Source organism: Chiloscyllium plagiosum, chromosome 29 (assembly GCF_004010195.1).
Source record: "Chiloscyllium plagiosum isolate BGI_BamShark_2017 chromosome 29, ASM401019v2, whole genome shotgun sequence".
In the NCBI taxonomy this organism is placed as follows: Eukaryota; Metazoa; Chordata; class Chondrichthyes; order Orectolobiformes; family Hemiscylliidae; genus Chiloscyllium; species Chiloscyllium plagiosum.
Genome location: NC_057738.1, coordinates 38,970,084 through 38,996,936, shown reverse-complemented (window position 1 = coordinate 38,996,936; position 26,853 = coordinate 38,970,084). Strand labels below are relative to the sequence as shown.

General features: G+C 42.5%; 1 protein-coding gene across 4 annotated transcripts in view; it reads left to right on the top strand.

Annotated features, from left to right (window-relative positions):
• The window catches only part of nek11 (NIMA-related kinase 11), a 292,808-nt gene that overhangs the window by 234,101 nt on the left and 31,854 nt on the right, over positions 1-26,853 (top strand). For all 4 annotated transcript variants that reach the window (XM_043719596.1, XM_043719594.1, XM_043719598.1 and 1 more), the window contains 3 exons: positions 2,478-2,611; positions 5,976-6,036; positions 21,231-21,318. In XM_043719596.1, coding sequence (XP_043575531.1) covers positions 2,478-2,611; positions 5,976-6,036; positions 21,231-21,318 — 283 coding nt within the window. The remainder of the gene's footprint in view (positions 1-2,477; positions 2,612-5,975; positions 6,037-21,230; positions 21,319-26,853) is intronic.

Genomic DNA, 26,853 nt, shown 5'->3' with positions numbered 1-26,853 from the left:
TGTGTGTTCTGTGTACATATGTGTGTAGGGGTGTGAGTGTCTGTGAGAGAGTGTGTATATGTTTGTGAGTGTAATGGGGTATAAGTCTGTGAGAGGGTGCATGTGTGGGTGTGAGCGTGGGGAGTGTATGTGTGAGCATATGAGAGAAAACTTATGTATGAGAGCGGGTCTGTGTGAGTGTATGGATCTGTAAGAGTGTGTTTGTGTGCACTTGTGTGCATGTGTATGAGAGAATGTATAGTGCAATGGCGTCACCTGTAGTGTGACATGAACCCAAGTTTCCGTTGAGGCCATCCCCATGGGTATCGAACTTGGCTATCAGCCTCTGCTCGTTGTCGCTTGTCCCGTAGTCAGCCTTGGAGGATAGTCACCCAAAGGTGTGAGGCCGAATGTCCTGGGCCGCTTCAGTGGTTAAGTTATTGTTTCAGGGAGGTGAATATGAGGGGTAGGGTGGGAGTTGCATGAGTGAGGTGATAGATTGTATTAGGGAGGTTGGCAAGTCCATGGGCTAGGCAGTTATTGTCAGTGCTGAGAAATTATTCAGTGGGTCAGAGAGTTCGTCTGCCTGGGTGAGAGGTTGAGGGAGTAGCTAAGTCGGGCCAAGGTAAGGCGTCATTGGGTAAGGTTGGGGGAGGAGTTGTTAGTGATTGGGAATTGTCAGGGAGTTGGAAGGCAGCTGCAATGGAAGTCATCAATAGTATAGTCACGCAGAAAGTAGTTGCAGTTCTCCTAACATTTCCTGGGTAACTCGCCAGGTGACTAAGTCAGAATGCACTTGATATCTCGGCCTCGGAGTAGAAATGGGAACATTTTCAGAGGATTTTGACAGTTTGGATGATGAGGAGGTGATATCAAATATTTAAAATTCCCAGGTAATACCTCCATATCTGTGAAGGACCCTGACACATCGCTTGTGGGGTACGTCCAAAGACCAGAAAGTCCAGACTAATGTTGACTTGTTTTCTTTGCGCGATAGATACTCTCCAATGGATTTAAGGGGAGTAAAGGACACAGCTTTGTGGATGAATTTGGGCCCAATATTTCTGAAATCCACATTTTGAGTTTGTACAAAATGCACTCGAGTTCCTGCAAAAGTCATTTTTCTCCACCTGTCTTCTTTTTCTCAAGCTTTCTGCAGCAGTTTAATTATGTCCCAATGGGTTTCCTGGTCAGACGGTTCTAATGAAGATAAGTTTAGCTCATGAAAACAGCTGACAAGGGAAGGAGCTTTAAAAAAATCTCCATCCCTTGAGTATTCTTCAAGTTAATTTAACCATGAAATTCTTCATTGTTGCTAAGTAAGGGTCTGAATATGTAAAATGGAGAGGTGGGGAAGCGAAGGGAAGGGGTTTCCAGGCAGCTCAATTAAGGTTACTGACCTTTACGTTAGCTTCAGGTTTTAATCCCAAGTTCCTGAATGTGTTTTTTTTAGGCTTCAGTACTCCAGCCTTTTCCCCATTAATCATAGCAAGATATGAATCAGTGTGTAGCACTTGCTCTCGCCTGGGCTGCATTTATCAGCTCAATGTGTTGTTCTTCGACAAACCCTTCCAAAACCATAAGCTCTGCCTCCTTGAAGGACAAGGACAACAGACACAGAGGAACACCACTCCCTGCAAGTTTCCCTCCGAGCCACTCACCATCCTGACTTGGAAATATATCGCCGTTCCTTCACTGTGTGACGCACATTTTGGATATACTGTAACTTCAAAAGTTATTAGCCACTTTGATGTCTTACAAGGCACTATTGAAGGGCAAGTTATGTTCTTACTCTACAGCATTCCTACAGACAAGTTTTTAATGTGATGAAGATACCATGGCATCAATTAGTTACTAGCTGGAATAATTAATTCCATATTAATGAAAGTAATGTAGAAAGTTGTTTGCTCCTTAGTGTATAGTCCCTCAGAGCCTTCAGATCCAGACATCCTGCAACAGTGGAGCTACCTTTTGGGAGCATGTTCTCACAATGGGAGAAAGTGAGGACTGTGGATACTCAAAGTCAAAAAGTTTGGCACTGGAAAAGCACAGCAGGTCAGGCAGCATCCGAGGGGCAGGAGAGTCGATGTTTCGAGGATAAGGTCTTCATCAGGAATTCCTTGGATATTACCTGACATGCTGTGCCTTTCCAACGTCACACTTTTTGATGCATATTCTCGCAATGTCAGCTTATCACTAGCTACAGTCCTTAGCAAGCCCACCATTGGAAGAAAACCACACACACACAGGAGGCTAAAACATGCTGCTGTTTGTCAACGAACAGAATGTTACTTCATCAGAAAGCGTGGAATTTAGGACTTCAGCTGCATAAAACTAAAAATCTTCTTTGGCCAGTTATTCATCCCAAAAGATTTGGGTACAACTGAAAGTTAAGGGAATTAAAGCATATTCAGGTGGAGTCTGAGGGAAGACGTGTCTTGCATGAATTATGAGGGGATAATTGAAAGCTCATGAGTTGTTTTAATCTTCTGTTTCAGAGATTCCCGAAGACCCTGCAACAGCAGAAGAATTTTATCACGAAGATGGTTTCGAATCTTGCTCTGATGAAACCCTGGAGATGAAGGACTCAGACGAAGACACCGAATTTGCCACTTGCAGAACATATGAACAGGCATGTGGTATTCCATATGGAATCTAAGCATCAGGCGCAGTCACATTTACCAAGTATCTGGGTAGAGGCTTGTATATTATATTGCAGTCCAGCCATGATTTCACCAAATACTAAAACAGCTTAAAGCGGTTACGTGTCCAACACATGATGGTGTGTCTCTGCATCATGAGGTTGCTGAGCAAAGCTAGGGTCAGAAGGTAGGAATGATTCACACTATGATAGAAGTAACAACTGACGGGGATTGGATTAAGGGCTAGGGGAGTCTTTTGCTACAATTGTACAGAGCTTTGGTGAGACCACACCTGGACCATTTCTTGCAGCTTTGGTTTCCCCGTGTTTTAAGGTGGAACAGTAATGTTTCACTAGGGTGGTTCTGGGGATAAGAGAATTGGTCTTGTTAAAGGGTTCAATGAAATTGGTTTTACATTGTTTGGAGTTTAGAAGACCTCATTGAGATAAATAAGATTTTAAAAGGGCTTGACAGGATAAACACTGAGATCAGGCATGATTGCTGGAGCAGTCTTGATGGGCTGAATGGCCTATTTATACTCCTATGTCTTATGAACATATGGTTATTTTTTCTGACCAGTGGATCCATGGAATGAGGTGGAGAAGGTAGGGAGCTGGGTGGCTCAAACTCAGCCTAAGGGATTAATTAGGGAAGAGATGAGGAAAATGTTCAAAGAGTTCTGAATCTTTAGAATTCTCTTTTCCAGAGAGTTGTTGATGCTCCGTTGATGAGTAAGTTGTAGACTGGGAGAGACAGATTGTGGAAATTGAGAGGTATGGGCAGTGGGTTGGAAATGGAGCTGAGACCGAAGATTAGCTGTGGTCTAATGGACTGGAGAGCAAGCTCAAATCATCAAATAACCTGCCCCTGCTCCTATTTCTTATGTAGGTCAGAGCTGTTTTATAATTGATTTTAGAAACTATGGAATAGTAAGTGATAAAGGAAAAATGTGCATCATTCTGTAGCTGTTGATAACCAGCAGACCTCTCAAATTACTTTACAGACCGAGAAATTCTTTTGCAGCATTGACAAGTAGTAAATACACAGCTTTCACCCAGAAGCAGCAGAATGATAATGCCCAAATAATCCAGTTAGCTTTCGTAATATTGATTGAATACGCATTGGCTAAGGCACCGGGGTGGGGGTGGGGGTGTCTCCACTTCCTCAACGTTGCGCCGTGGCATCTTTTACGTCGGCCAGAGCAGGGGGATAGGCCCTCAGTTTGACGTCCAACCCGAAAGACGGCTTCTCTGACAATGCAGCACTCCCTCAGTACTGCCCAGGGCTATCAGCCTGGAGGGTTGTGTCCTGTTGCGGGGCTTGGCTCCACAGCTTCCTGGTTCAAAGGCCAAAGGAGCTGACCCTTGAAGAGGGTGAAGTTTTGAGCATAGTAACAGGATTGACAATTTAGGATCAATTGACCCTGTGAACCATATTTCCTTCCAGTGTGTCAAACATCATAGCATTTATCCTAAAATTGAGATTTAAAAAAAAGACTTCCATTTTATTTTATTTCTTACAGGCAAATATAAATTGCAATTATATCCTTGGCTGGCTGACAATTATTGCTGTATTATATGCGTTTTTAATTAAAGCATGAATATGAGTTCTCAGTAAAAGTGACATATATATTCAGTTCAATGTTACTATGTATTTAGTTTTAAGCTTCAATGAGTAAAGCCTGCAGTGCAACTGCTTGTCTTAAAAGGTATTTAGTTTGCTGATATACTTCTGCAATATGCAGCCAGAAATAAAGTATACTCTGTCACCTTCATTAAGTATTTCAGTCATTGAAGATAAGATATAATTACAAGTCAATTTTCCACCGTTTGCTAAATGAGAAGAATATTTTTAGACTAACTGGCATTTTTCAAAGAAGCTGATGTCTGTGTAGGATTTACAACGAACAGTGAACCTGGAACATATTGATGTAATAATGTTTTCCAAACTGCCTGGGGTTTGCAATAATTCATAGACTAACTGATGGCAGTGAGTAATGATTTTTGGAAACAGACATTATTGGACGTTGCAACAAAGGACCTTGGAGCAGGATTAGGCCACTCTGCCCTTCAAACCTATTCTGCCATATAATAATGTCACAGCTGGCCTTGTTGAGGGCTCAAGCCCACTGATATCTCTGCCCCCCTCACCTTGATCCTCAATCACTTGACATCTTTGTGTATCAAATATCGAACGAACTCAGCCTTAAATAAATTCAATACCGCAGCCCTTACTGATCTCTGGGGAAGGGGATTCCACAGTTTGGCAACCCTTCTTGTCTCGGTCTTAAAAAGAAGACATTTTGTTTTTAAACAATGTTCTTAAGTATCATGAATAGGAAAGGTTTATAGGGATTTGGGCCAAGTATTGACAAATGGGACCAGATTAATTTGGGATATCTGCTTGACATGGACGAGTTGGACCAAAGGGTCTGTTTCTCTGCTGTACACCTCTTTGAATCTATGACTCAAAGAGGAAACACGCTCTTAGCATCTACCCTAATAAGGCTCCTCGAGATGTTATGTTTCAACAACTTCACCTCTCATTCTTGAATGAAAAGCATTGTGGGAAACAATAGTCATTGCTGGTCATCCATTCTGATGAAGAGTCATTGGACTCTGTTTCTCTCTCGACAGATGCTGCCAGTTTCTCTAGCACTATCTGTCTTTGTTACACAATGCAAGCATCTACAGTTTCGTTGTGCTTATTTTAATGGCAAATATTAGTTTATGCATGTGTTGTCTGTGGGTCTTTCTGTTTGTCAGTCTGCCTTTCTGTCAGTCTGTAAGTCAGTCAGTCCCTGTAGTCTGTCACAGTCTGTCACTCCGAGTGTCTTCACAGTCTGTCAGTCAATGTGTCTGTCAGCCAGTCAGACACTCAGTCTGTCAGCCTGTCTGTCACAATCTGTCAGTGTCTATCTGTCAGTGTGTCTGTCACAGTCTGTCAGTCAGTCTGTCTGTCTCAGTCAGTCTGTCTGTCACAATCTGTCAGTGTGTCTATCTGTCAGTGTGTCTGTCAGTCTGTCACAGTCTGTCAGTCAGTGTGTCATGTCTCAGTCTGTCAGTCTGTCTGTCACAGTCAGTCAGTCTGTCTGTATGTCAGTCCATCTGTCTCGGTCTGCCATCAGTGTTTCTGTCAGTCTGTCTGTCAGTCAGTGTGACTGTATATCTATCAGTCCGTCTGTCTTGGTCAGTCCATCTGTCTCAGTCTGTCAGTCAGTGTGTCTGTCGGTCTGTCTATCTCAGTCTTTCTATCTCAATGTGCCTGTGTGTCCATCTGTCTCAGTTTGTCAGTCAGTGTGTCTGTCGGTCTGTGGTCTGTGTGGTTTATTCTTGCTGTATTCTTGTCTTTCAGGACACGGATGTTGATGCTCTGGTAAGATGCATGGAGGATGTCCTGGACAGCAGATCATTAGGTGAGTCCTTTCCTCATCTGCACTATACCATCAGAATTTTATAAATTGCAAACAGAAATCCTCTTAGTCTTCTGAACTCTAGTGAATACAGGCCCAGTCAAACCAATCTCCTGTCATAGGACACCCTGTAGTCTGCAGTATCAGCTTAGTGAACCCCTGCTCCACTCTTTCATGGGCAAGTATATCTTTTCATTGTTACACATAATATTTCATGTCTGATTTCACCAAGACCCTGTATAACTGTAGTAAAACATTGCTAAACTCAAATCCTCTTACAAGGGAGGCCATTGTAACATTTGCTTTCCTAATTGCATGCTGCACCTGCCTGTCTACTTTCACTGACTGGTGTCCAAGAACACCGAGATCCCTTTGTACATTCACACTTCACAATGCATCTCCATTTAAATAATAACTTTACTTTCTGCTTTTCTCATTGAAGTGTATAACTTCACATGGAGCCATGCTGTACTGCATCTGCAATGTGTTTGCCCACATACTCAGCTTTTGTAAACCACCTTGAGGCGCCCTCACAACTCTCAATCTCACCGAGTTTTGTGTCATCAGTAAACTTGGAAATGTTGCATTTAGTTCCCTCATCCAAGTTATTTATAGAGATCATGAATAGCTCTGGCTGAAGCACTGCTAGTTCTGGTGCCCTACTACTCACTGCCTGCTCTTAGAGAAACACCATTCAATCCCAACGTCTGTTTCCTATTTGCCAATCAATTCTAAATCCATACTGCTATGTTAGCCCATATCCCATATACGTTGACTTTGCCCACTTACCTCTTCTGAGGGATTTATTCAAAGTCTTCTTTAAATCCAAATGCACCACATCCACTGGCTCTCCCTTATTTATTCTACTATAAAATTCATCACTACCCCTCCCCTCTTCCCCCTTTTCAATGGCCATTAGGAATGGGTCTAGCAAGAAATATAGAAAAAAACATCAGTTCAGTGTTCAGTTGCAACAATCTCAGATCATGTTTAAATAGTTTTACAGCAGTGTAGTTCTGTGTAAGAATATAGTGGTAACTGGTCTGTGCCTGTATGTCTGTTGTGAATGGGTGCCTGTGTTGTGTGTATTTTTCATAACTTTATGGTACATGCCATAATCCTTGCAATTTTATTAATCCTGTTGAAAACCAGGAGCTCATGGCTCCACTTCCTGCTTAAACTCTCTGGTGACAGCATCAGGTAAGAGGATTCAACCTTGCTAACTTCCTCCATTGAAGGATGTGAACATAAGAGGTATAGTTAGTAAGTTTGCAGATGACACCGAAATTGGAGGTGTAGTGGACAGCGAAGAAGGTTACCTCAGATTACAACAGGATCTTGATCAGATGGGCCAATGGGTGGAGGAGTTTAATTTAGATAAATGTGAGGTGCTGCATTTTGGGAAAGCAAATCTTAGCAGGACTTACACACTTAATGGTAAGGTCCTAGGGAGTGTTGCTGAACAAAGAGACCTTGGAGTGCAGGTTCATAACTCCTTGAAAGTGGAGTCGCAGGTAGATAGTGTAGTGAAGAGGGGGTTTGGTATGCTTTCCTTTATTGGTCAGAGTATTGAGAACAGGTGTTGGGAGGTCATGTTGCGGCTGCACAGGATGTTGGAATATTGCGTGCAATTCTGGTCTCCTTCCTAACGGAAAGATGTTGTGAAATTTGAAAGGGTTCAGAAAAGATTTACAAGGATGTTGCCAGGGTCGGAGGATTTGAGCTACAGAGAGAGGCTGAACAGACTAGGGCTGTTTTCCCAGGAGCGTCAGAGGCTGAGGGGTGGCCTTATAGAGGTTTATAAAATCATGAGGGGCATGGTTAGGGTAAATCAACAAAGTCTTTTCTCTGGGGTTGGGGAGTCCAGAACTAGAGGGCATAGGTTTATGCTGAGAGGGGAAAGATATATAAGAGACCTAAGGGACAACTTTTTCCATACAGAGGGTGGTACATGTATGGAATAGCTGCCAGAGGAAGAGGTGGAGGCTGATACAATTACAACATTTAAAAGACATCTGGATGGGTATATGAAAAGGAAGGGTTTGGAGGGATATGGGCCAAGTGCTGGCAGATGGGACGAGATTGTGTTGGGATATCTGGTCGGCATGAACGAGTTGGACTGAAGGGTCTGTTTTCATGCTGTCAGTCTCTATGACTCTATAACAGAGAGATCATGGTTAGTCTGTATCCCAACTTCACACACTCAGTCCCTTAATATACTTGTCATTGCAAATTGGGAGAAATTGCCCAATGATCACTCTTCCCGAGACCACAGTTATGGCTTTTGCAAAGTATTTTATGGTCAGACACACAGCGAGCTCCACTTGTGGCTCCCTGGGTTTCCAATCATCTGATTGAAGGCAGAAAGAAAAACCAAGACTTTATGGAGTTTGACGTTTCAAACAGCCTTCCTAACTGCTGTACTTACCACTGGGAGCACTTGGTCCTGTTTTCAGTGCAGTAAAACACTAGATTGTCCGACCCAATCACCCACCCTTGTCTTCTGGTACAAGTTCTCACTCTTTCTGACCTGTGCTTTATCTCACAGTATAGCTTTTCTCACTTAAAAAAAAATCTTCTTCTTCTTCCATTGCAAACGCACTACAATTACACACCTTCTATTTACTGATAACTATAACTCAAACTGCCACTGTCTGGGATGCTGGATGAGTGAATGACCCTGATTGACAATTTTGATGTCAACAACGAGGAAGCTGCATGTTTGAGTTTAACATGTGGGTCATCAGAATATGGAAGACAACTAGTGGAGCAGACCATCAGTCTCTCAAGGCTGGTTCACCTTCCTCCTCACTGGGGTGACGCTCCAGAAATCAAATCTCGCTATTTTCCCAGTGTCATCACAAAAGGTAAAGATTTTTTTAAAAAGTCGGTATTCCCAATCTACCTGTCTTTTAGCCCCAGGATGCCAGACATCATGGACCAGATATGTGTACATAAAAGTTATTATTATTTATTTCAAGAAATTAAATCTGTTCTTCAGGCAAACAGTTATGAATGGTCAGTAAGTAACGCTACAGGTTAAAACTCTCAGCCCTTTCAAAGGTCACCCTTATAGTCACACAGACAGAAAAAAAGAAACATGGTGTAATGGATGAAGCGAAAGACTGCAAAGTCAGTTTAGTGGTCCCTCTTCACAGGTTCTCATGCTGATGAGAATGCTGCTTCTTGATCTTCCTTTTTGGATGCTTTCATTAGTTTGCAGGAAGCGCAGGGTGACTGGGTCATGCTTAAAAAAAGTTCTCTAACTTATTAATTAAAAGACAGCTGACAGCTACTGCTGAAGGAGAAGTAAACCTTTTTTTTCTTGTAGTAACAGAGAGAGCTTCTTTTCTTATGAAGATTCATGAGCTTCTCATTACCTTATTAATGGCTGGCCCCAAGCTGTTCAACTGCTGAGGAACAAATCACGACATTGTTGGCAGGCAGAAGGCCTTTGTCATTGAGAATAGGTCATTAGTCCAGAGACCAATCAGTTATTTGTTGCCAGCTGAATCTCCATTTCTACACACCCTTGGCTCCAGCTCATCTGCAAGCTATCTATTCTGTTTAATCCTGCAGCTGTGTAAACAGCACTTACAATGAGTATAACAGTTACTTGTTTTCAAAACACAGAGTAAACCTTCAGCAGTTATTTTTTCATTTACATCCGCAATCAAGAATACAGGGGAGAAAAAAACGTGGTTGTTACACACTTTTCAATCTTATGGTTGAACTAAACTAACTTTACTTTGCCACCCCATCTCCGCATCCCTTGATCTCATTAGTGTCCAAGAATGTATCTTTCTGTATCTTGAATATACATAAACACTCATTGTTCCTCAGCTCTCGGCAAGAGAATTCCAAAGACTCACAACCCCTTTTAGGGGAGAAATTGCCCCTCACCTCTGTCCTAAATGGTGATTATCCTCGATGCCAACACCCACTATAAGACTCTTCAACCAGAGGAAACAGCCGCTTAGTCTGTACCTCGTCCGACCAACTAAACTCACCTCAAAAACGGCAGCATTATCAACACAGATCAGAGAGTAACTCCATCCTGGGAAGTGTCAGTGCTATTTGTTTCTTCCTCTTGATGATGCCTGAAAAAGAACTACATTACCTCCGTTTAATTGAACACGTTAGATGTTCAGTAAAATGGATGGATTTTATGACTAAAGGCACCAGGTATCACAAAACTAGAAGGCACACCCTACTGCAAATCAGTAACATTTCACTCGTATGTTTCAGGGCCCGAATGTTTAAAAGAAGGCTTGCATTGATTTAGCAGGTTTCATATTCTAAAGTACATTACAGCTAATGAAATACACTGGATTTGTAGTTGCTGTTGTAATGGAGTAAATGCAATGCCAATTTGAACTTAGCACACTCCCAGAAAGAGCCACGTGCTTCTAGCAACAGGGCATCCATGTTTTTGTGACTTTGGTTGAGGGATAATATTAGCCAGTGCACTTTGGATAACTGCCTTGCTCTTCATTGAAATAACAGCAGGAGACCCTTAACATTCACCTTGGGGGTAGATAAGGCCTCGGTCTCACCTCTTATTGGAAAGATGGCCCCTCTGACAGAGCAGCAATCCCTCAGTACTGCACAGGAGCCTCTGCTTGGACTTTTGAGTCCCTGTTATTATGTGGTACAGAACTAATAATAATAAACCCAAACACTGCAGAATAGAAGTCCCGCTCTGAACAAAATCTGATTCACAGATTGCCACCCTTCCTACATGCAGTACAGATAGTTTCAGCTTGACCTTTATCTTTCAGAACACTAAAAGAAATAATATAAATGCATTTGAATTGAGTTAGTTTTGTTGTCACATGTACTCAAATGAATACAGTGAAAAGTTTACAAGTCACCACTTATGGCGCTATCTTAGGTATGAGGTACCTAGGTACAGATTCTCCAGTACAAATTCTTAGAAAAAAAATTTGAAAAATAAAGAAATAATAACATTACATATTGTAGGAATAAATTAGAAAATAGAGGAATAAACGATACATATTGTGTGTCTCCCTGTATCGACTGCCAAGGCTTTATTTTAGATATCTTTGTTTCTCCTCCTGGATATTTGCATGTATGAGAATCAGACCTGGCGTTTTAACTTCTTTTCATGACTACCAACTGCTCCTGTCTCCATAGCACCAGAAGCTAAAGAACGACTGGGGAGAGAGTAGGGCCCTTTAAAGATCAATGAGGTCATCTTTGTTGTACCTCAGGAGATGGGAGAGATATTAAATAAATATTTCACGTCAGTTTTTACTGTGGAGAAAGAAATTAAGGCTAGAGAAGTCAGCGAAATAAATATTGATGTTTTGAAAACATTTTACAGTACAAAGAGGAGATGCTGGAGATCTTAGAAACATAAAGGTAGATAAATTTCCAGGACCTGATCAAATATATCCCAGGACTTTATGGGAAGTTAGGGAGGAAATTGCAGGGCGTTTAGCAGAAATAATTGTAAGATCTGTAACCACAAGACAGGTGTGGGAGGACCAGAGGTTGGTTAATGTTGTGCGTTTGTTTAAGAAAGGCTATAAGGAGAAGCCTGGGAGCTGTAGAGCTGTGAGGTTGCTGTTGGGTAAGTAGTTTGGGGGTGATTCTGAAAGATAGGATTTACAGGCATTTGGAGGGGCAAGGACTGATTAGGGATTGTCACCATGGTTTTGTGCGAGGGCAATCATGTCTCATAAACTTGATTGAGTTTTTTGAGGGAGTAACCAAAATGATCAATGAGGACGGAGCAGTAGACGTTGTTTACATGGACTTTAGTAAAGTATTTGACAAGGTTCTGGATGGTAGACGAATTAGTAAAGTTAGATCATTTGGGATTCAGAGACAGCTTGCCAACTGGATATTAAATTGGCTTTATGGTAGGAGACAGAGGATAGAGGGTTGTTTTTCACACTGGAGGCCTGTGACCAGCGCTGTACCACAACGATGTGTACTGGGTCCACTGCTATTTGTCATTTATATAAACGATTTGGATGAGAATATAGGCGGCATTGGTAGTAAGTTTGCAGATGACACCAAATCGATGGTATAGTGGACAGTGAGGAAGGTGATCTAAGATTACAGTAGGACTTTGGTCAATTAGGTCAATGGACTGAGGAGTGGCAGATGGTGTTAATTTGGATAAATGCGAGGTATTGCATTTTTGTAAAACAAACAAGGGCAAGGCTTTAACAATTAACGGTAGGGCCCTGGGCAGTGTTGTGGCACAGAGAGACCGAGGGTTCAGGTTTATAATTATTTGAAATTTGCATCACAGGTAGACCGAGTGAGTAAGAAAGCATTTAGCACACTTGCTGCCATTGCTTAGACATTTGAGTATAGGAGTTAGGATGTTATGTTGAGGCTGTACAGGACATTGGTGAGGCCTTTTCTTGAGTACTGTGTGCAGTTCTGATTGCCCTGTTATAGGAAAGATACTATTAAACTGGAGAGGGTTCAGAGAGATTTACCAGGATGTTACCAGGAATGAAGGGTTAGAGTTACAAAAATAGGCTGGATAGACTAGGACCTTGTTAGCATGGGTATTTGAGAGGTGACCTTATTGAGGTTGATGGAATGATGAGATATATTGATAAAGTGAACAACAAAACTCTTTTTTCCTAAGATGGGGGAAACTAGGGGGTACATTTTTAAGGTGAGAAGAGAAAGATTTAAAAATGACATGGGCAACTTTTTACACAGAGAGTGGTTCATGCGTGGAATAAGCTGCCAGAGAAAGTGATGAATGCAGATACAGTTACAATGTTTAAAAGACATTTGGATAGGTACAAGAATAGGAAAGGTACAGGCCAAAAGCAGGCAGGTGGAAGTAGTTTAGTTTGGGAACATGGACAGTGTGGACTGGTTGGATTGAAGAGTCTGCTTCCGAGCTGTGTGACTCTATGAATCCATAAGCTGTTAACGAGACTCTCTCAGCTGAGGTGTATTTCAGTGACAGATTCATTTATTAAATTTTACAAAGTTCATGTACTTTCTAACTTGGAGTGTAACTTCTAATGCTAAAAGAGACTAAGATTATTGATTTTAAATTTAAAGTTACAAGTTACTTTGAAATGACAAGCAAAATAAGGTGATATGAATCAAAACATACTTTTTCACACAGCGGGTAGTTAGGGGATGGTATCTACAAATCTGGTGGAGGTTCAATTGTGATAGTTTGCACACAGCAAGATCCTCAAAACAGCAATATGATAATGACCAGATAAACTGGAGTTTCCTTTGTTAATATTCATTGTTAATAAACTTCAATGCCTTTATTTGTGTCAGTGCCTTGGGATCACATGTATCCACTTGCGGGGGTGCGCAATACCTCAGCTTAATGCCTACAACAATGCAGCACTCCCTCAACACTTCCCTGAAGAGTCAGTGGAGACAGAACTCTTAAAAGGTGCTGCTGACAAGGTGAAATAGGGCCATTGGCTCTGACAGAGCTAAGGAGGAGGTTCTAAGCATCAGAGCATGGGCAATTAGTAACGTAGTTGGAGCTTAGAAGTCAAGAGGAGTTGGAGTCAGAGTTCAGAGGAGGTTCTAGAAGTTAAGTAGGCAGCTAAGTGTTGGAGTTATGACTCAGAAAAATGTCCTGGGAGGTGTGGGGGCTGGGAAGCAGCCATGGACAATTAACAGTCTGCTCCAGTTGTGAGGATGGTGAAGTAGTTTTGTTCTGTGCACTTGAGTGAGATTAGGGCTTAGGAAATGAAACAGGAGCAGCACTGACTGGGTGAAGCTCACAGTTCATGAAACGTTGGAGTTGTGGAGAACAGGAAGGATCTGGGGGACATAGTCCCAGGAAAGGATTGCTGTGACATCCATGGGATCTGTCTTGATTCTATTTGAAGTATTTTGTGGCTTGTTTGTCATGTTACATTGGGTGGTTAAAATATGAGTCACAGCTATCTTTTTTTAAAAATCTTTTTTTCAATCTTTATACGTTTGAGTAAATGTCACTCATAATAAATTAGTTATAGTTGTTGACTAAAGAAACCTGCTGAATGGTTTATATTAATAAAACAGATACAGTCTAAAATCTGCAGAATTGCCCACGTGATTATATTTAAATTTGTTATGAAGAATGGGATTGAAAAGGAATTGGTGACCCTTTCAACTTTGGTCATAACACAAGCATTTGTTTAACCTGAAAAAAAAGCTAGTAAAATAGTAACAGCTGTGATTGAGATAAACAAATGAAAGTAACCCTAAGCTCCCCCCTCCCACCAGGGATTTTATTGAAAGGTTTGATGTTAAAACTATTGAAGACTGAATCCCTCTTTGTGAGGATATAGTGAGTTAAAACAGTGTAAGATTGTTTATCAGATTAGATTCCCTAAAGTGTGGAAACAGGCCCTTCGACCCCACACCAACCCTCCGAAGAGTAACCCACCAGACCCATATCCCTCTGACTAATGAGCAATTTAGCATGGCCAATTCACTTGACCAGCACATCTTTGGACTGTGGGAGGAAACCAGAGCGCCTGGAGGAAACCCACGCAGACACGGGGAGAATGTGCACACTCCACATAGTCAGTTGCCTGAGGCTGGAATCGAACCTGGGTCCCTGGTGCTGTGAGGCAGCAGTGCTAACCACTGAGCCACTATGCACCCAATTAGTTTGAAAATAGGAGGCTAACAACTTAGAACATCTTAACTCTCAAATAGAATGCAATTCTTGGTAGTGTTATTTAATTTCTAAATGTGAAAGAGATGTAAGATTCCTGAACTACTATCATGTTTCAAAATAAAGGTGCTGTCATCTAATGAAGAGCCATGCATTAGGCAAAGTGTTTCAGGTTTAGATTGTGCAAACTCATTGTCTAATTGCCACCAGCACTTGCCCATTTTCTGCCTGGTCTATTCCCGAGGGTCTCCTCATTGTCTTGGAACTTTGCAGAGTTGACCTGACTGTCAGATCAGTGGAAAAGATAGCACTCACAATTGCTCATCATAGAAATAGTGTTTTTCAATTGCAATTAATCTTTGCAAATGTATTTTTAAACAAAAGGTTCCAGAGAAGGCCAACATCTGAAAAAGAAAAGTATTTACATTCAATAATTGAAGATTTTGAACATTGTTATTCCAATATTGTAGTTCCAAATTAGAGTGTTAGAGATGTACAGCACGGAAACAGACCTTTCGGTCCAGCTTGTCCATGCCAACTAGATATCCTAAATTAATCTAGTCCCATTTGACCCATATCCCTCCAAACCCTTCCTCTTCATATGCCCATCCAGATGCCTTTTCAATGATGTAATTATACCAGTGTCCTTTATCTCCTCTGGCAGCTCATTCCCTACACACAGCACCCTCTGCATGAAAAGGTAGCCCTTTAAGTCCCTTTTAAATCGTTCCCCTCTCACTCAAAACCTATACCGTCTTGATTTGGACTCCCCTACCCAAGGGAAAAGACCTTGACAATTCACCCTTTCTGTGCCCCACATGATTTTATAAACTTCTGTAAGGCCACCCCTCTGCCTCTGATGCTCCAAATGCTCTTGGGTTGCAGTGGTAGTGTCACTATACCTGGACCAGGAGGCCCAGGTACAAATCCCAACCACTGAAGAGGTGAGCAATGATATCTCTGAACAGGTTGATTATGTAAAAAAAAATCTATAGTTACAATTGCAGATACATTAATTGTCTGAATTTGAAAACAACTTCACTTCAATTACTGCACTCCAGCCTTACTGTAACCAGAATGTGCTGTAGAACTGATGCTGATTGCAAAGTTTCTGATTATTCATATCAATCAGTACCAACATTGTTCAGAATGAAATGACTTCTGTCTTATCCTATCAGGATTTGAAATTGGATTTAGGCTGGAACAAAATTTATCATCCAGTGCATTATAGGACGATTAAGGCTTATCTGGTTCATACCAGTCTCCTTGGGGTATTGCAAACTGTTAGAGGATAGTGATAGATTAAATTCCCTACAGCATGGAAACAGGCCCTTCGGCCCAACCAGTCCACATCGACCCTCCGAAGAGCAACCCACCCCCTCTGACTAATACACCTAACATTATGGGCAATTTAGCATGGCAAATTCACCTGTCCTGCACATCATTGGACTGTGGGAGGAAACCCACACAGACACGGGGAGAATGTGCAAACTCCACACAGATAGTCACACAAGGCTGGAATTCAACCTGGGATCCTGGTGCTGTGAGGCAGCAGTGCTAACCACTGAGCCACCGTGATAGATTGCTAAAATGGGTGGACACTTGCCAGGCAAAAATTAATGCATAGAAATGTGAAGTGATTCATTTTGTAGGAACTACGAAGCCGTACAATATAAAATAAAGACAACAATTCAACAGGGAGTGGAGGAACATAGAAACTTGGGAGCAAGAGTAGGCCAAGGTCAGAAATCACATGACACCAGCTTATAGTCCAACAGGCTTATTTGAAATCACAGATGAAGGGCTTTTGCCCAAAACATCGATTTTCCTGCTCCTCGGATGCTGCCTGACCTGCTGTGCTTTTCCAGCACCACTCTGATCTAAACTCTTATTCGAAATCACAAGCTTTCAGAGCACTGCTCCTTTGTCAGGTGAAGTGCCAAGAGTAGGCCATTCAACCCTTAGAACCTGCATAACCAATCAATTAGACCATGGCTGATCATCAAGACCGCTTCTCCATCCTATCCCCATAACCAATGATCTCATTAGTAAATAGAAATCTGTTCATTTCTGTACTCAACACCTTCAATGACTGAGCTTCCTCATCCCTCCAGGATAGAACATTCCAAAGATTCACTCCCCCCTTAGTGAAGAAATTCCTCCTCAAGGAGAAATGTCCTCAAGGAGAAAGATCCTTTCTGCGCACACCCTATCTAGCCCTTTCAAAATTTAAGGGATATAGAAACATATAAAGTAGGAGCAGGAGTACGCCATTTGGCCCCTCAAGCCTTCTTTAAGGCTTTCAATATGATCATGGCTGATCAACCACTCAGAACCCTGTTCCTGCTTTCTCCCCCTATCCTTTGGTCCCTTTAACCCTAACAATGAGATCTAATTCCTTCCTGAAAATATTTCATATTTTGGCCTCAACCGCTTTCTGTAGCAGAGAATTCCACAGACTCCCCACTGTCTGGGTGAAGAAATTTCTCCTCATCTCAGTCCGAAATGGCCCAGTGCGATCCCTTGTTCTGGACTCTCTGGTCATCAGGAACATCCTTGCTGCTTTTACTCTGTCTGGTCCTGTTAGAATTTCATAACTTTCGATGAGATACCCCTCATTCTTCTAAACTCCAGTGAATATAGTCCTAGCTGGGCCAATGTCTCTTTACATGTCGTGTCTGTCATCCCCGGAATCGATTCGGTAAACCTTCATTGCACTCCCTCCATCGCCAGAACATCCTTCCTCAGATAAGGAGACAAAAACTGTGCATGATACTCCAGTTGTGGTCTCATCAAGGCCCCTGTACAATTGCAGACATTCCTGCTTCTGTACTGGAATCCTTTCACTATGAACGCCAACATACCATTTGCCTTCTTCCCCGCCCACTGTACCTGCATGCATGGGGACCTTGGGGTATTTTTGCACCAATCATCAAAGTCTGTGGGGAAGGATGAGAAAGTGCTTGGGAATGTGTATGAAAGTCTACCTTTGTAAATCCATGATTTGGAGATGCCGGTGTTGGACTGGGGTGTACAAAGTCAAAAATCACACAACACCAGGTTATAATCCAACAGGTTTATTTGGAAGCACTAGCTTTAGGAACGCTGATCCTTCATCAGATGGTTGTGAGCTGATGAAGCAGCAGCACTCCGAAAGCTAGTGCTTCCAAATAAACCTGTTGGATTATAACCTGGTGTTGTGTGATTTTTAACTTTGTAAATCCAGACTGAGAGTGCCACAGCAAGGGAATTGTGGTGAGGTTTTTTAAAATGTTGGTTCAGTCTCAACTGGAGCTGGTGTGGCTAATTCTAGGCCCCACACTTTAGGAGGGATACAAAGAAAGGGTACATGAAAGATTCATGTGTGGAGTTTGCAAGTTCTCCCAGTGTCGGCATGGGTTTCCTCCCAGAGCTCAAAGATGTGCAGATTAGGGTGGATTAGCTGTGGGAAATGCAGTGTTACAGGCATAAAATAGGGGGTTGGTTTGGACTCGATGGATCGAGTGGCCTGCTTCCACACTGTAGGGATTCTCTGATTCCTAGTGGGGATGAGGATGTCAGTGGTGCAGATAGCTGACTCTGTCCCACTTGGAGTAGAGATGGTTTAAAACACATAAACGATTCTGAGCAAGTTAATGGGGAGAAACCTTTCTCTTCACTGAAGGGAGTTCTGACCAAAGGCAGAAGAATCAAAAGCAGCAATGAGCAAACATTTTCCAGAGAGTGAGCAGTAAGGGTGGGGGAGACACTACCTCAGGGAATGTTGTACGGAGATTCAATCACAGCTTTCAAAAGGAACATAAAAACATTTTCAGGGCTATAGAAAAGAGTGAAAGAGTAGGACTTTATTCTTTTATTCATTTACAGGACCTAGATTTTTCAGGTCTGGCCCATTGATTGGCCATTCACAATTTTCCTGGAAAAGGTGATGAACTGCCTGCTTGAACTGCTGCAGTGTAATGGAGTGCAAGGACTGTCCCTTTTTATTTTGTGCTTTTTTGGAAAAAAATCCTTGGACTGCAATGAGGGAGAGCTGTATTAAAACCAATATTTGAAAATGTCCTGCATGTTTTGAAAGCAATTAATCTGACAGCTATTGCAGATCTTGATAAACGACTGTTTGGATATGCAGGAATTGGAGTTAGAGTCGCAGATAATTTGGAACAGGGTGGCTGTTCTGATACAGTTCTTGTCGTTGTCAAAAAATTGATTGGTCTATGGACTAGTGACCAGTTTTTGATGATAGAGACCTCTTATCTGCCAAGAACTGTGTGATTAGTTCTCAGGACACTTAACAGCTTGGAAATAGGAACAAGTTACGGAGAGAAATATATTCAGTTCTTCTCAAGCTCAGGAGCGGTTTCTCTGTTCTCCGCCATCTAAAGCTCCTGAAGGAAACCTGTTTGCCTTTCCCGCAACAGCTGTGTGCTGTGACTTTTAACGGAATGGTCAGAGACTATTTATGAGTGTCTCTGCCACTCTTGGACTCTTACCACTGAGTAGGTGCATCCAGAGAAAGGCAATTAAAGCAATATGTTGGCAGGCAGAAAGATCTTCTTAACTACAGAACCTGGGGACAAAGACTACTGAACCATCTTTCTAGTTTATCCCCTCTGCCAAATCACCTATTTTCCCTGTCTGTGTGTTTACAAGGGAGAATTTATAAGGGGATTAGAGTTTTATTTAGTAGTGTTATATGCTAACAGTTTATAATGGTTTACTTGTAGCTATAGTTAAAATACTTGTAATAAATAGTACTTGTTGTTCAGTGCAGAAATCTAGTCCGTGCTTTCTATTAACTTATAAAATCTTTAACATTTGTGAAGATTCCAGGAATACTCAGGTTCAGTACTGAGCACTCTACTCCAGTGAGTTATTACAGTAGTTACATCCAATTTGTTCTTAGGGAGGAAGTGCCAGGAATTTGACCCAGCCAGCAGAGTGTAGACTCATTGGGCCGAATGGCCTACATTTGTGATACAGTCACTCTATGATATGAGGGAACCTTTATGAAAGAGGAGGTATAAGAGTCTAAAATAATTTAAGGAATTTATAAATCATCAGATTGTTGTTTAAGAAATTGTCTTTGTTGGATAATTTGACCTACAGCCATTCCAGTCTTCCTATCTTGGTTGAACTTTATCCTTTCTGAGGTCTCTTTGATTAGTTTGAATTGGTGGAGAAAGTCAGGAGGGAATTTCTCAGACTTTGCTTTTTCTGAAATCAGTCTTGGTTCCCTCTCAAGTTTTGGATTCTCTCTAGAGATTGCATGGGTGGGGGTTGGGCGGACTGTAAATACTGGGATGAACAAAGGATTATAACTAATCAGGACAGGTTGGGTGAACCATACAAAAAATAGTAGCTTTTGTGTGACTCAGTTTGCACCTTCTGTCAGTCAGCCAGGAAGTAACAATGCGTGATAACTTCCTATGAGGCACTGGGTGATGTTTTGCAACAGTAAGGATGCTATATGAATGCAAGTCATTGTTCTTAATGAAGTCCATAGCTCTTAGCAGATCATGACCACAGTTGCAAGATGCCAAGCAGCAGGGTGGAAAATAGTAAGAATCTTAAACAAGACAATAGTTATTTAGCGAGCGAATAGTCCAGCCGTTGTTTGGTAATATTCAGACTGTACCCGAACAAAAAACAATACAGCACAGGAACAGGCCCTTTGCCCAATCAATACTGGGCCAACACATAATGCCTTCGAAACCAAAAAAACCTTAGAACATTACAGCACAGTACAGGCCCTTCGGCCCTCAATTGGTGCCACTCTGTGAAACCAATCTGAAGCCCACCTAACCGACACCTTCTGCCTCTGCACAGTCTGTTCCCTGCCTATTCATATATTTATCAAGGTGACTCTTAAACCTCACTATTGTATCTTATTCTGGCAGTGCAATCCAGGTACTTACCACCTTCTATGTAAAAACTTTGCCTCCCACATCTCCTTTAAACTTTACCCCTTTCACCTTAAAGTTATGGGGTCCCCTAGTCACTGACATTTCTACTCTGGATACAAGACTCTGACTATCCATTGTATCCTTGCCTTTCATAATTTTATAAACTTCTATCAGATTGCACTTCAGCCTCCGACATCCAAATGAAAACACAACAAGTTTGTCCAGTCCCTCCTAATGCCTTCCAAACCTGGCATCATCCTGTTAACCTTTTCTGTAGCACCAATTGTCTCTCCCTAATGAGAGAGAAGCCTATGGTCTGATCAGACTATCGCAACTTTATATCTGATGTAACTTTCCTGCTCTTATATTCTAATAAAGGCAAACATCCCATATGCCATCTTAAGAGAAATTTAATTAAACTCATAGAGAGAAATTATTTAATAAAGTTTTGCTTCTTCTTGTAGTGACAATGTTCCATTCACAATTTGTTGTAACTGGAAATCATCACGATAGTTTGAGCAGAAGTATCTTTAAAGAATTATATAATGGGAAATTGGAGCTTCTGGATCTCACACAATGTTGTTCTTGCCTTCAATGGGCTTTGCAGTGAGCAAGGTGGACATCACAATGTGTCTCTGTGTTGATTACAGATAATGACACTATCATTCCAGCATTGTCCCAGGGACAGACAGCTATGAACCACACCATGGCAGAGACCAGGATCAACCATCTGAGGGAGTAAGTGCTGTGGGCTTTTCTGTGTTCCAACTATTAGGAAGCTGTTATGTGATCTGAATGTTTTGGTTGATCATGTGGATATTGGATAGATGTAATTTCAAACATGCTACAAGATATTCTGCATACGAACATGTATTGTACATGTGAACAGGTATTGTACATGTGAACAGGTATTGTGCATGTGAACAGGTAATGTACATGTGAACGTGTATTGCATATGTGAACAGGTATTGTGCATGCGAACAGATATTTTACATGGTCTCAAAGTGAATTATTTTTATCTGAGAGTCTACATGCATCGTTCAGTTGCTTCCATTATTGCTGTTTGCATCGGCAGACTTCTTACACCGAAAGTCACTTGATGCAGACAAAGTACATGCTTGTGTCTGCTTCTGTGGCTCATTCTTCTAGAGCAGGTCAAGAGACTCAAGCCCAGAGGCTGTAGCTTCCAGGGTGCGTTGTGCCTGGCTTTCCTGACCTCACTACTCACCAAAGACACTGTGGAAGGGTTTGTACATTTTGCAATTAACCTGCTTCACCATGTTTTGAATGCACCTTGTGTACACTATTCTCAACCACCCAACTTCTCTCCTTCAATGCATCTCCACCATCCTCAGCCCCCAATACCCTCACTCCCCATAACATCCCCACCCCCTTCACCCCACACCACACCACCACCCTCCCTACTCCCACCCCCACCACATCTCCACCTGGAAACTGAGCTGTTGTAGTGTTGGCCAGATAAGAGGCTCCTGCCCACACCACTGCTTTCTGGTGAAAATAATTTCAGGGTTGGACAGTTGATTGTCAACCTTTTTGGAGTTAGTTCATCTGTCTTGCAATCTCCCACCTCGATCTACTTTTCCTCTGTGCTCTGTATTGACTAGCAGTGACAGAGCCACTGCTGAAGGCTGCAACAGCTATGGAATGCTCCTTGGCAACTCACCAGGGATTTTTCAGCAGTGCTTCTCATGTACATGACCACCATTGCCCAGAGAGAAAATGCTGACAGATGTGTGGGTTTGCCATTCCCTCCAAGTTCTTCTCCAATTCACACATCCACCCATCGTGGACAGGTCACTCCTCCACCGGGTCAAAGTCCTGGGACTCCCATCATAACAACACCTTAGCAGTTCCTTCTGCTCAAGAACTGCAGTGGGTCAAGATGAAGACTCATCATACGCTGAAGAATAATTCAAGATGAACAGTGAATGCTCGTGGTGTGCCAAGTCACTAAGAATTAATTCCAGGGAATGATTTTAATACATTTTTTTGTATAATTTATATTTCAAGCAAATGGTTATTATGCCACATGAGATCTGGGATAAATTTATCTTCTTCCATATTTCCTCATTTATTTAATTTATGCCAAAGCTCTGAGTGGAACTGCAACCCACAGTACAATCTCTAAACCCAAGACTCATAGCTGGGAAATAATTATATTTTAAGAGCCTTACAATGAGGTTAATTTAAATTGCTTCATAAATTCTGAGTATTGAAATCTCTTGGTGCCTGATCATTCTGATTAGTTGCTCTTGTGAAGTATTCAGTTCCCCTCTTTGCTGGAATTTATTTCACTTGCAACATTTAAATTAGGACAGTCTGCTTCATATTTGAGTAGTGATTTAAGGACAGATTACATAGGGAGGAACTTTAATGGATAAGGGAAGGTGTGATTGGGGGTTGCGTGCTGGGGATAATATTCTGCAGAAGAGTGGGTGTGTTCAGTTCACTCAGGGAGTCTGAGCTGTTATAGCAGCATGCTATTTTATTTTACTTGTATGTATATTCCTGAGCTATGGATGTAATTATCGAGGCTCCAACACTTTTTCCATCATCTGGATAACTAGGAATCTTCTCTACTCTTACTGCCTACCAACACTGGAGATGCCAGTGTTGGGCTTGGGTGGACAAAGTTAAAAATCACACAACATCAAGTTATAGTCCAACAGGTTTATTTAGAAGTACAAGCTTTCGCTGCCTGATGAAAGTGCAATGCTTTGAAAGCTAGTACTTCCATATAAACCTGTTGGACTACAACCTGCTATTGCATGATTTTTAACTTTGCGTACCTTCAGTGTGTGTTGGGAGGATTGACAATTAACCTAACAAGAGGTGATGGCCTATTGGTATTATTGCGAGACTATTAATCCAGAAACTCATCTAACGGTTTTTTTTAGATTAGATTAGATTACTTACAGTGTGGAAACAGGCCCTTCGGCCCAACAAGTCCACACCGACCCGCCGAAGCGCAACCCACCCAGATCCATTCCCCTACATTTACCCCATTCACCTAACACTACGGGCAATTTAGCATGGCCAATTCACCTAACCTGCACACTTTTGGTCTGTGGGAGGAAACCGGAGCACCCAGAGGAAACCCACGCAGACACAGGCAGAATGTGCAAACTCCACACAGTCAGTCGCCTGAGGCAGGAATTGAACCCTGGTCTCTGGCGCTGTGAGGCAGCAGTGCTAACCACTGTGCCACCGTGCCACCCACAGGTCCAGGTCCATGTTCTGTGGACCTGAGTTCAAATCCATCTATGGCTAGATGGTGGAATTTGAACTCAATATGTTTTTTAAAATCTGGAATAAAGAGTCTAATAATGACCATATCCACATCCTCAGTGATGGAAGAGCCAAGCACATCAGTGAAAAAGAAAGGGCTGAAGCATACGTAATGATCTTCAGCCAGAAGTGCTAAGTGGATGATCCATTTCAGCTTCCTCCAGTGATCCCCCAGCATCACAGATACCAGTCAGTTTGATTCACACCACATGATATCAAGAAACAGTTGGACGGACACATTGGATACTGCAAAGGCTCCAGGCCCTAACAACATTCTGGCAATAGTACTGAAGGCTTGGTGCTCCAGACATTGCCGCTCCCCTAGCCAAGCTGTCCCAGTACAGTGACAACACTGGCACCTAGCCAACAATGTGGAAAATTGCCCAGGTATGTCCTGTACGTAAAAAGCAGGACAAATCCAAACCAGTTAATTACTGGCACATCAGTCTACTCTCAATCATCAGTAAAGTGATGGAAGGTGTCATCGACAGTGCTATCAAGCAGCACCTGCTCAGCAATAACCTGCTCAGTGACACTCAATTTGGGTTCTGCCAGGACCACTCAGCTCCTGACCTCATTACAGCCTTGGTTCACACATGGACAACAGAGCTGAATTCCAGAAGGGAGGGGAGAGTGACAGCCCTCGACATCAAGGCTACATTCGATTGAATGAGCCATCAAGGAGCCCTAGCAAATCTGGAATCAATGGGAGTCAGGGGGCAAACTCTCTGATGGTTGGAATCATACCTGGCGCAAAGGAAGATGGTTGTGGTTGTCTGGAGGTCAGTCATCTCTGCAGGAGTACTTCAGTGTCGTGCCCAGGGCCCAACTAGCTTCAGCTGCTTCATCAATGACCTTCCCTCCATCATAAGGTCAGAAGAGAGAATGTTTGCTGATGATTTCAGCACCATTCACCACTCGTCAAATACTGAAGCAGGCCATATTCAAGTCCACTGCATCTGGATAATATCCAGGCTTGGGCTGACAAAGGGACAACTAACCTGGCCCACAAATGCCAGGTAATGACCATCACCAACAAGAGACAATCTAATCACTCCTCCTTGAGGGTTTTACCATCTCTGAATCCCCTGCTATCAATATCCTTATGTTTAGAATTGACCAGAAACTCAACAGGACTTGCCACAGAAACACAGTGCCAACAAGAGCAGGTCAGAGGCTATGAATACTGAGGTGAGTAACTCACCTCCTGAGTAACCCCTGACCTCCCCCAAAGCCTGTCCACCATCTACAAGGCACAAGTCAGGAGTGTGATGGAATACTCCCCGCTTGCTTGGATGGGCGCATTTCCAACAGCACTCAAAAAGCTTGACACTATCCAAGACGAAGCAGCTCATTTGACTAACATCACATCCACAAGCATCCACTCCCTCCACCACTGACACTCAGTAGTAGCAGTGTGTACCATCCACAAGATGCACTGCAGAAATTCACCAAAGATCCTTAGTCAGCACCTTCCGAACCCACAACCACTTCCATTTAGAAGGACAAGGGCACTATAGATACACGGGAATGCTACCACCTGCAGGTTCCCCTGGGAACCACTCACCACCCTGACTTGGAAATATATTGGCGTTCCTTCAATGTCGCTGGGTCAAAATCCTGGAAATCCTCCCCGAGGGCATTGTGGTGGGCTGCAGTGGTTCAAGAAGGCAACTCACCATCATCTTCTCGAGGGCAACTAGGGAACAACCAATAAATGTTGGCCCATCCAGTCATGCCCACATCCCACAAAAATGATTGAAAAAACCCCAAAGAAGATGACCAACATTTGTACTTGAACCAAAATATTCCCTTGAGCTTCTATACTTGTGAAATGAACTGATGAATGCACACTGAAAAGCTTTCACAAAATGTCTCTTTTTACACATTTTCTGCACTACCAAAGACTATTTGTCTCAGATATGAAGGGCTGATTGTATCCTACTGCCCTGTAATCAATTAGTGATTCCATGAACAAAACGTGAAGTATAACTTGATTTCAGTTTGGAAAATGAGGGTGGGCAAACAACCGTTCTGAGAATGTAAGTTTTGTCGCAATATAATGAGTACGGTGTGAGCTCAGCGTCAAATGTAAATGGATACTGAGTCAAAGGAAAATGTGAGCTATTGGCAAAGAGAGTCAAGTTCATGGAGATGAGAGCAGATTGGGCTTTAACTAAATTTTCAGAGGAGTCTGCGAGTGAGGAGATAGTTCAATATGAATTGGAGAGGGCACAAATTAAATATATTTTATCAAGTGAAAAAGAATGAGTAAAGAATTGTATACAGTTAGGGGAGATTAGCGCTAAATGTTGGTATGCATCCATTTTTGTTACAGGAGACGTGAGTTGCGATCTGTTACTGTTGAGGCAGACACACATGAACCTGCGATTTAAAACTGCATTGTACACAGGGAAATGCAGCTTTCCACTAACCTGCCAAGCTGCCCAAGACAATAGTTACATTCTTCCCAGTGCAGCTGCTAACCAAGACATTCCATGCCTTTAAAGTGCAGAGAGCTCAATTTAATTCAATAGCACTGACCTCTACACCACTGAAGCCAAACGCCAACTCGAGGACATCTCTTCCTACCGCCCCCTCGACCATGACCCCACCCCCCCCATCACCAAACCATCATCTCCCAGACCATACAGAACCTCATCACCTCAGGAGATCTCCCACCCACAGCTTCCAACCTCATAGTCTGAGAACCCCGCACTGCCCGGTTCTACCTCCTTCCCAAGATCCACAAGCCTGACCACCCTGGCCGACCCATTGTCTCAGCATGCTCCTGCCCCACAGAACTCATTTCTACCTACCTCGACACTGTCCTATTCCCCCTAGTCCAGGAACTCCCCACATAGTTTGAGACACCACCCATGCCCTCCACCTCCTCCAAGACTTCCGTTTCCCCAGCCCCCAACGCCTCATCTTCACCATGGATATCCAATCCCTCTACACCTC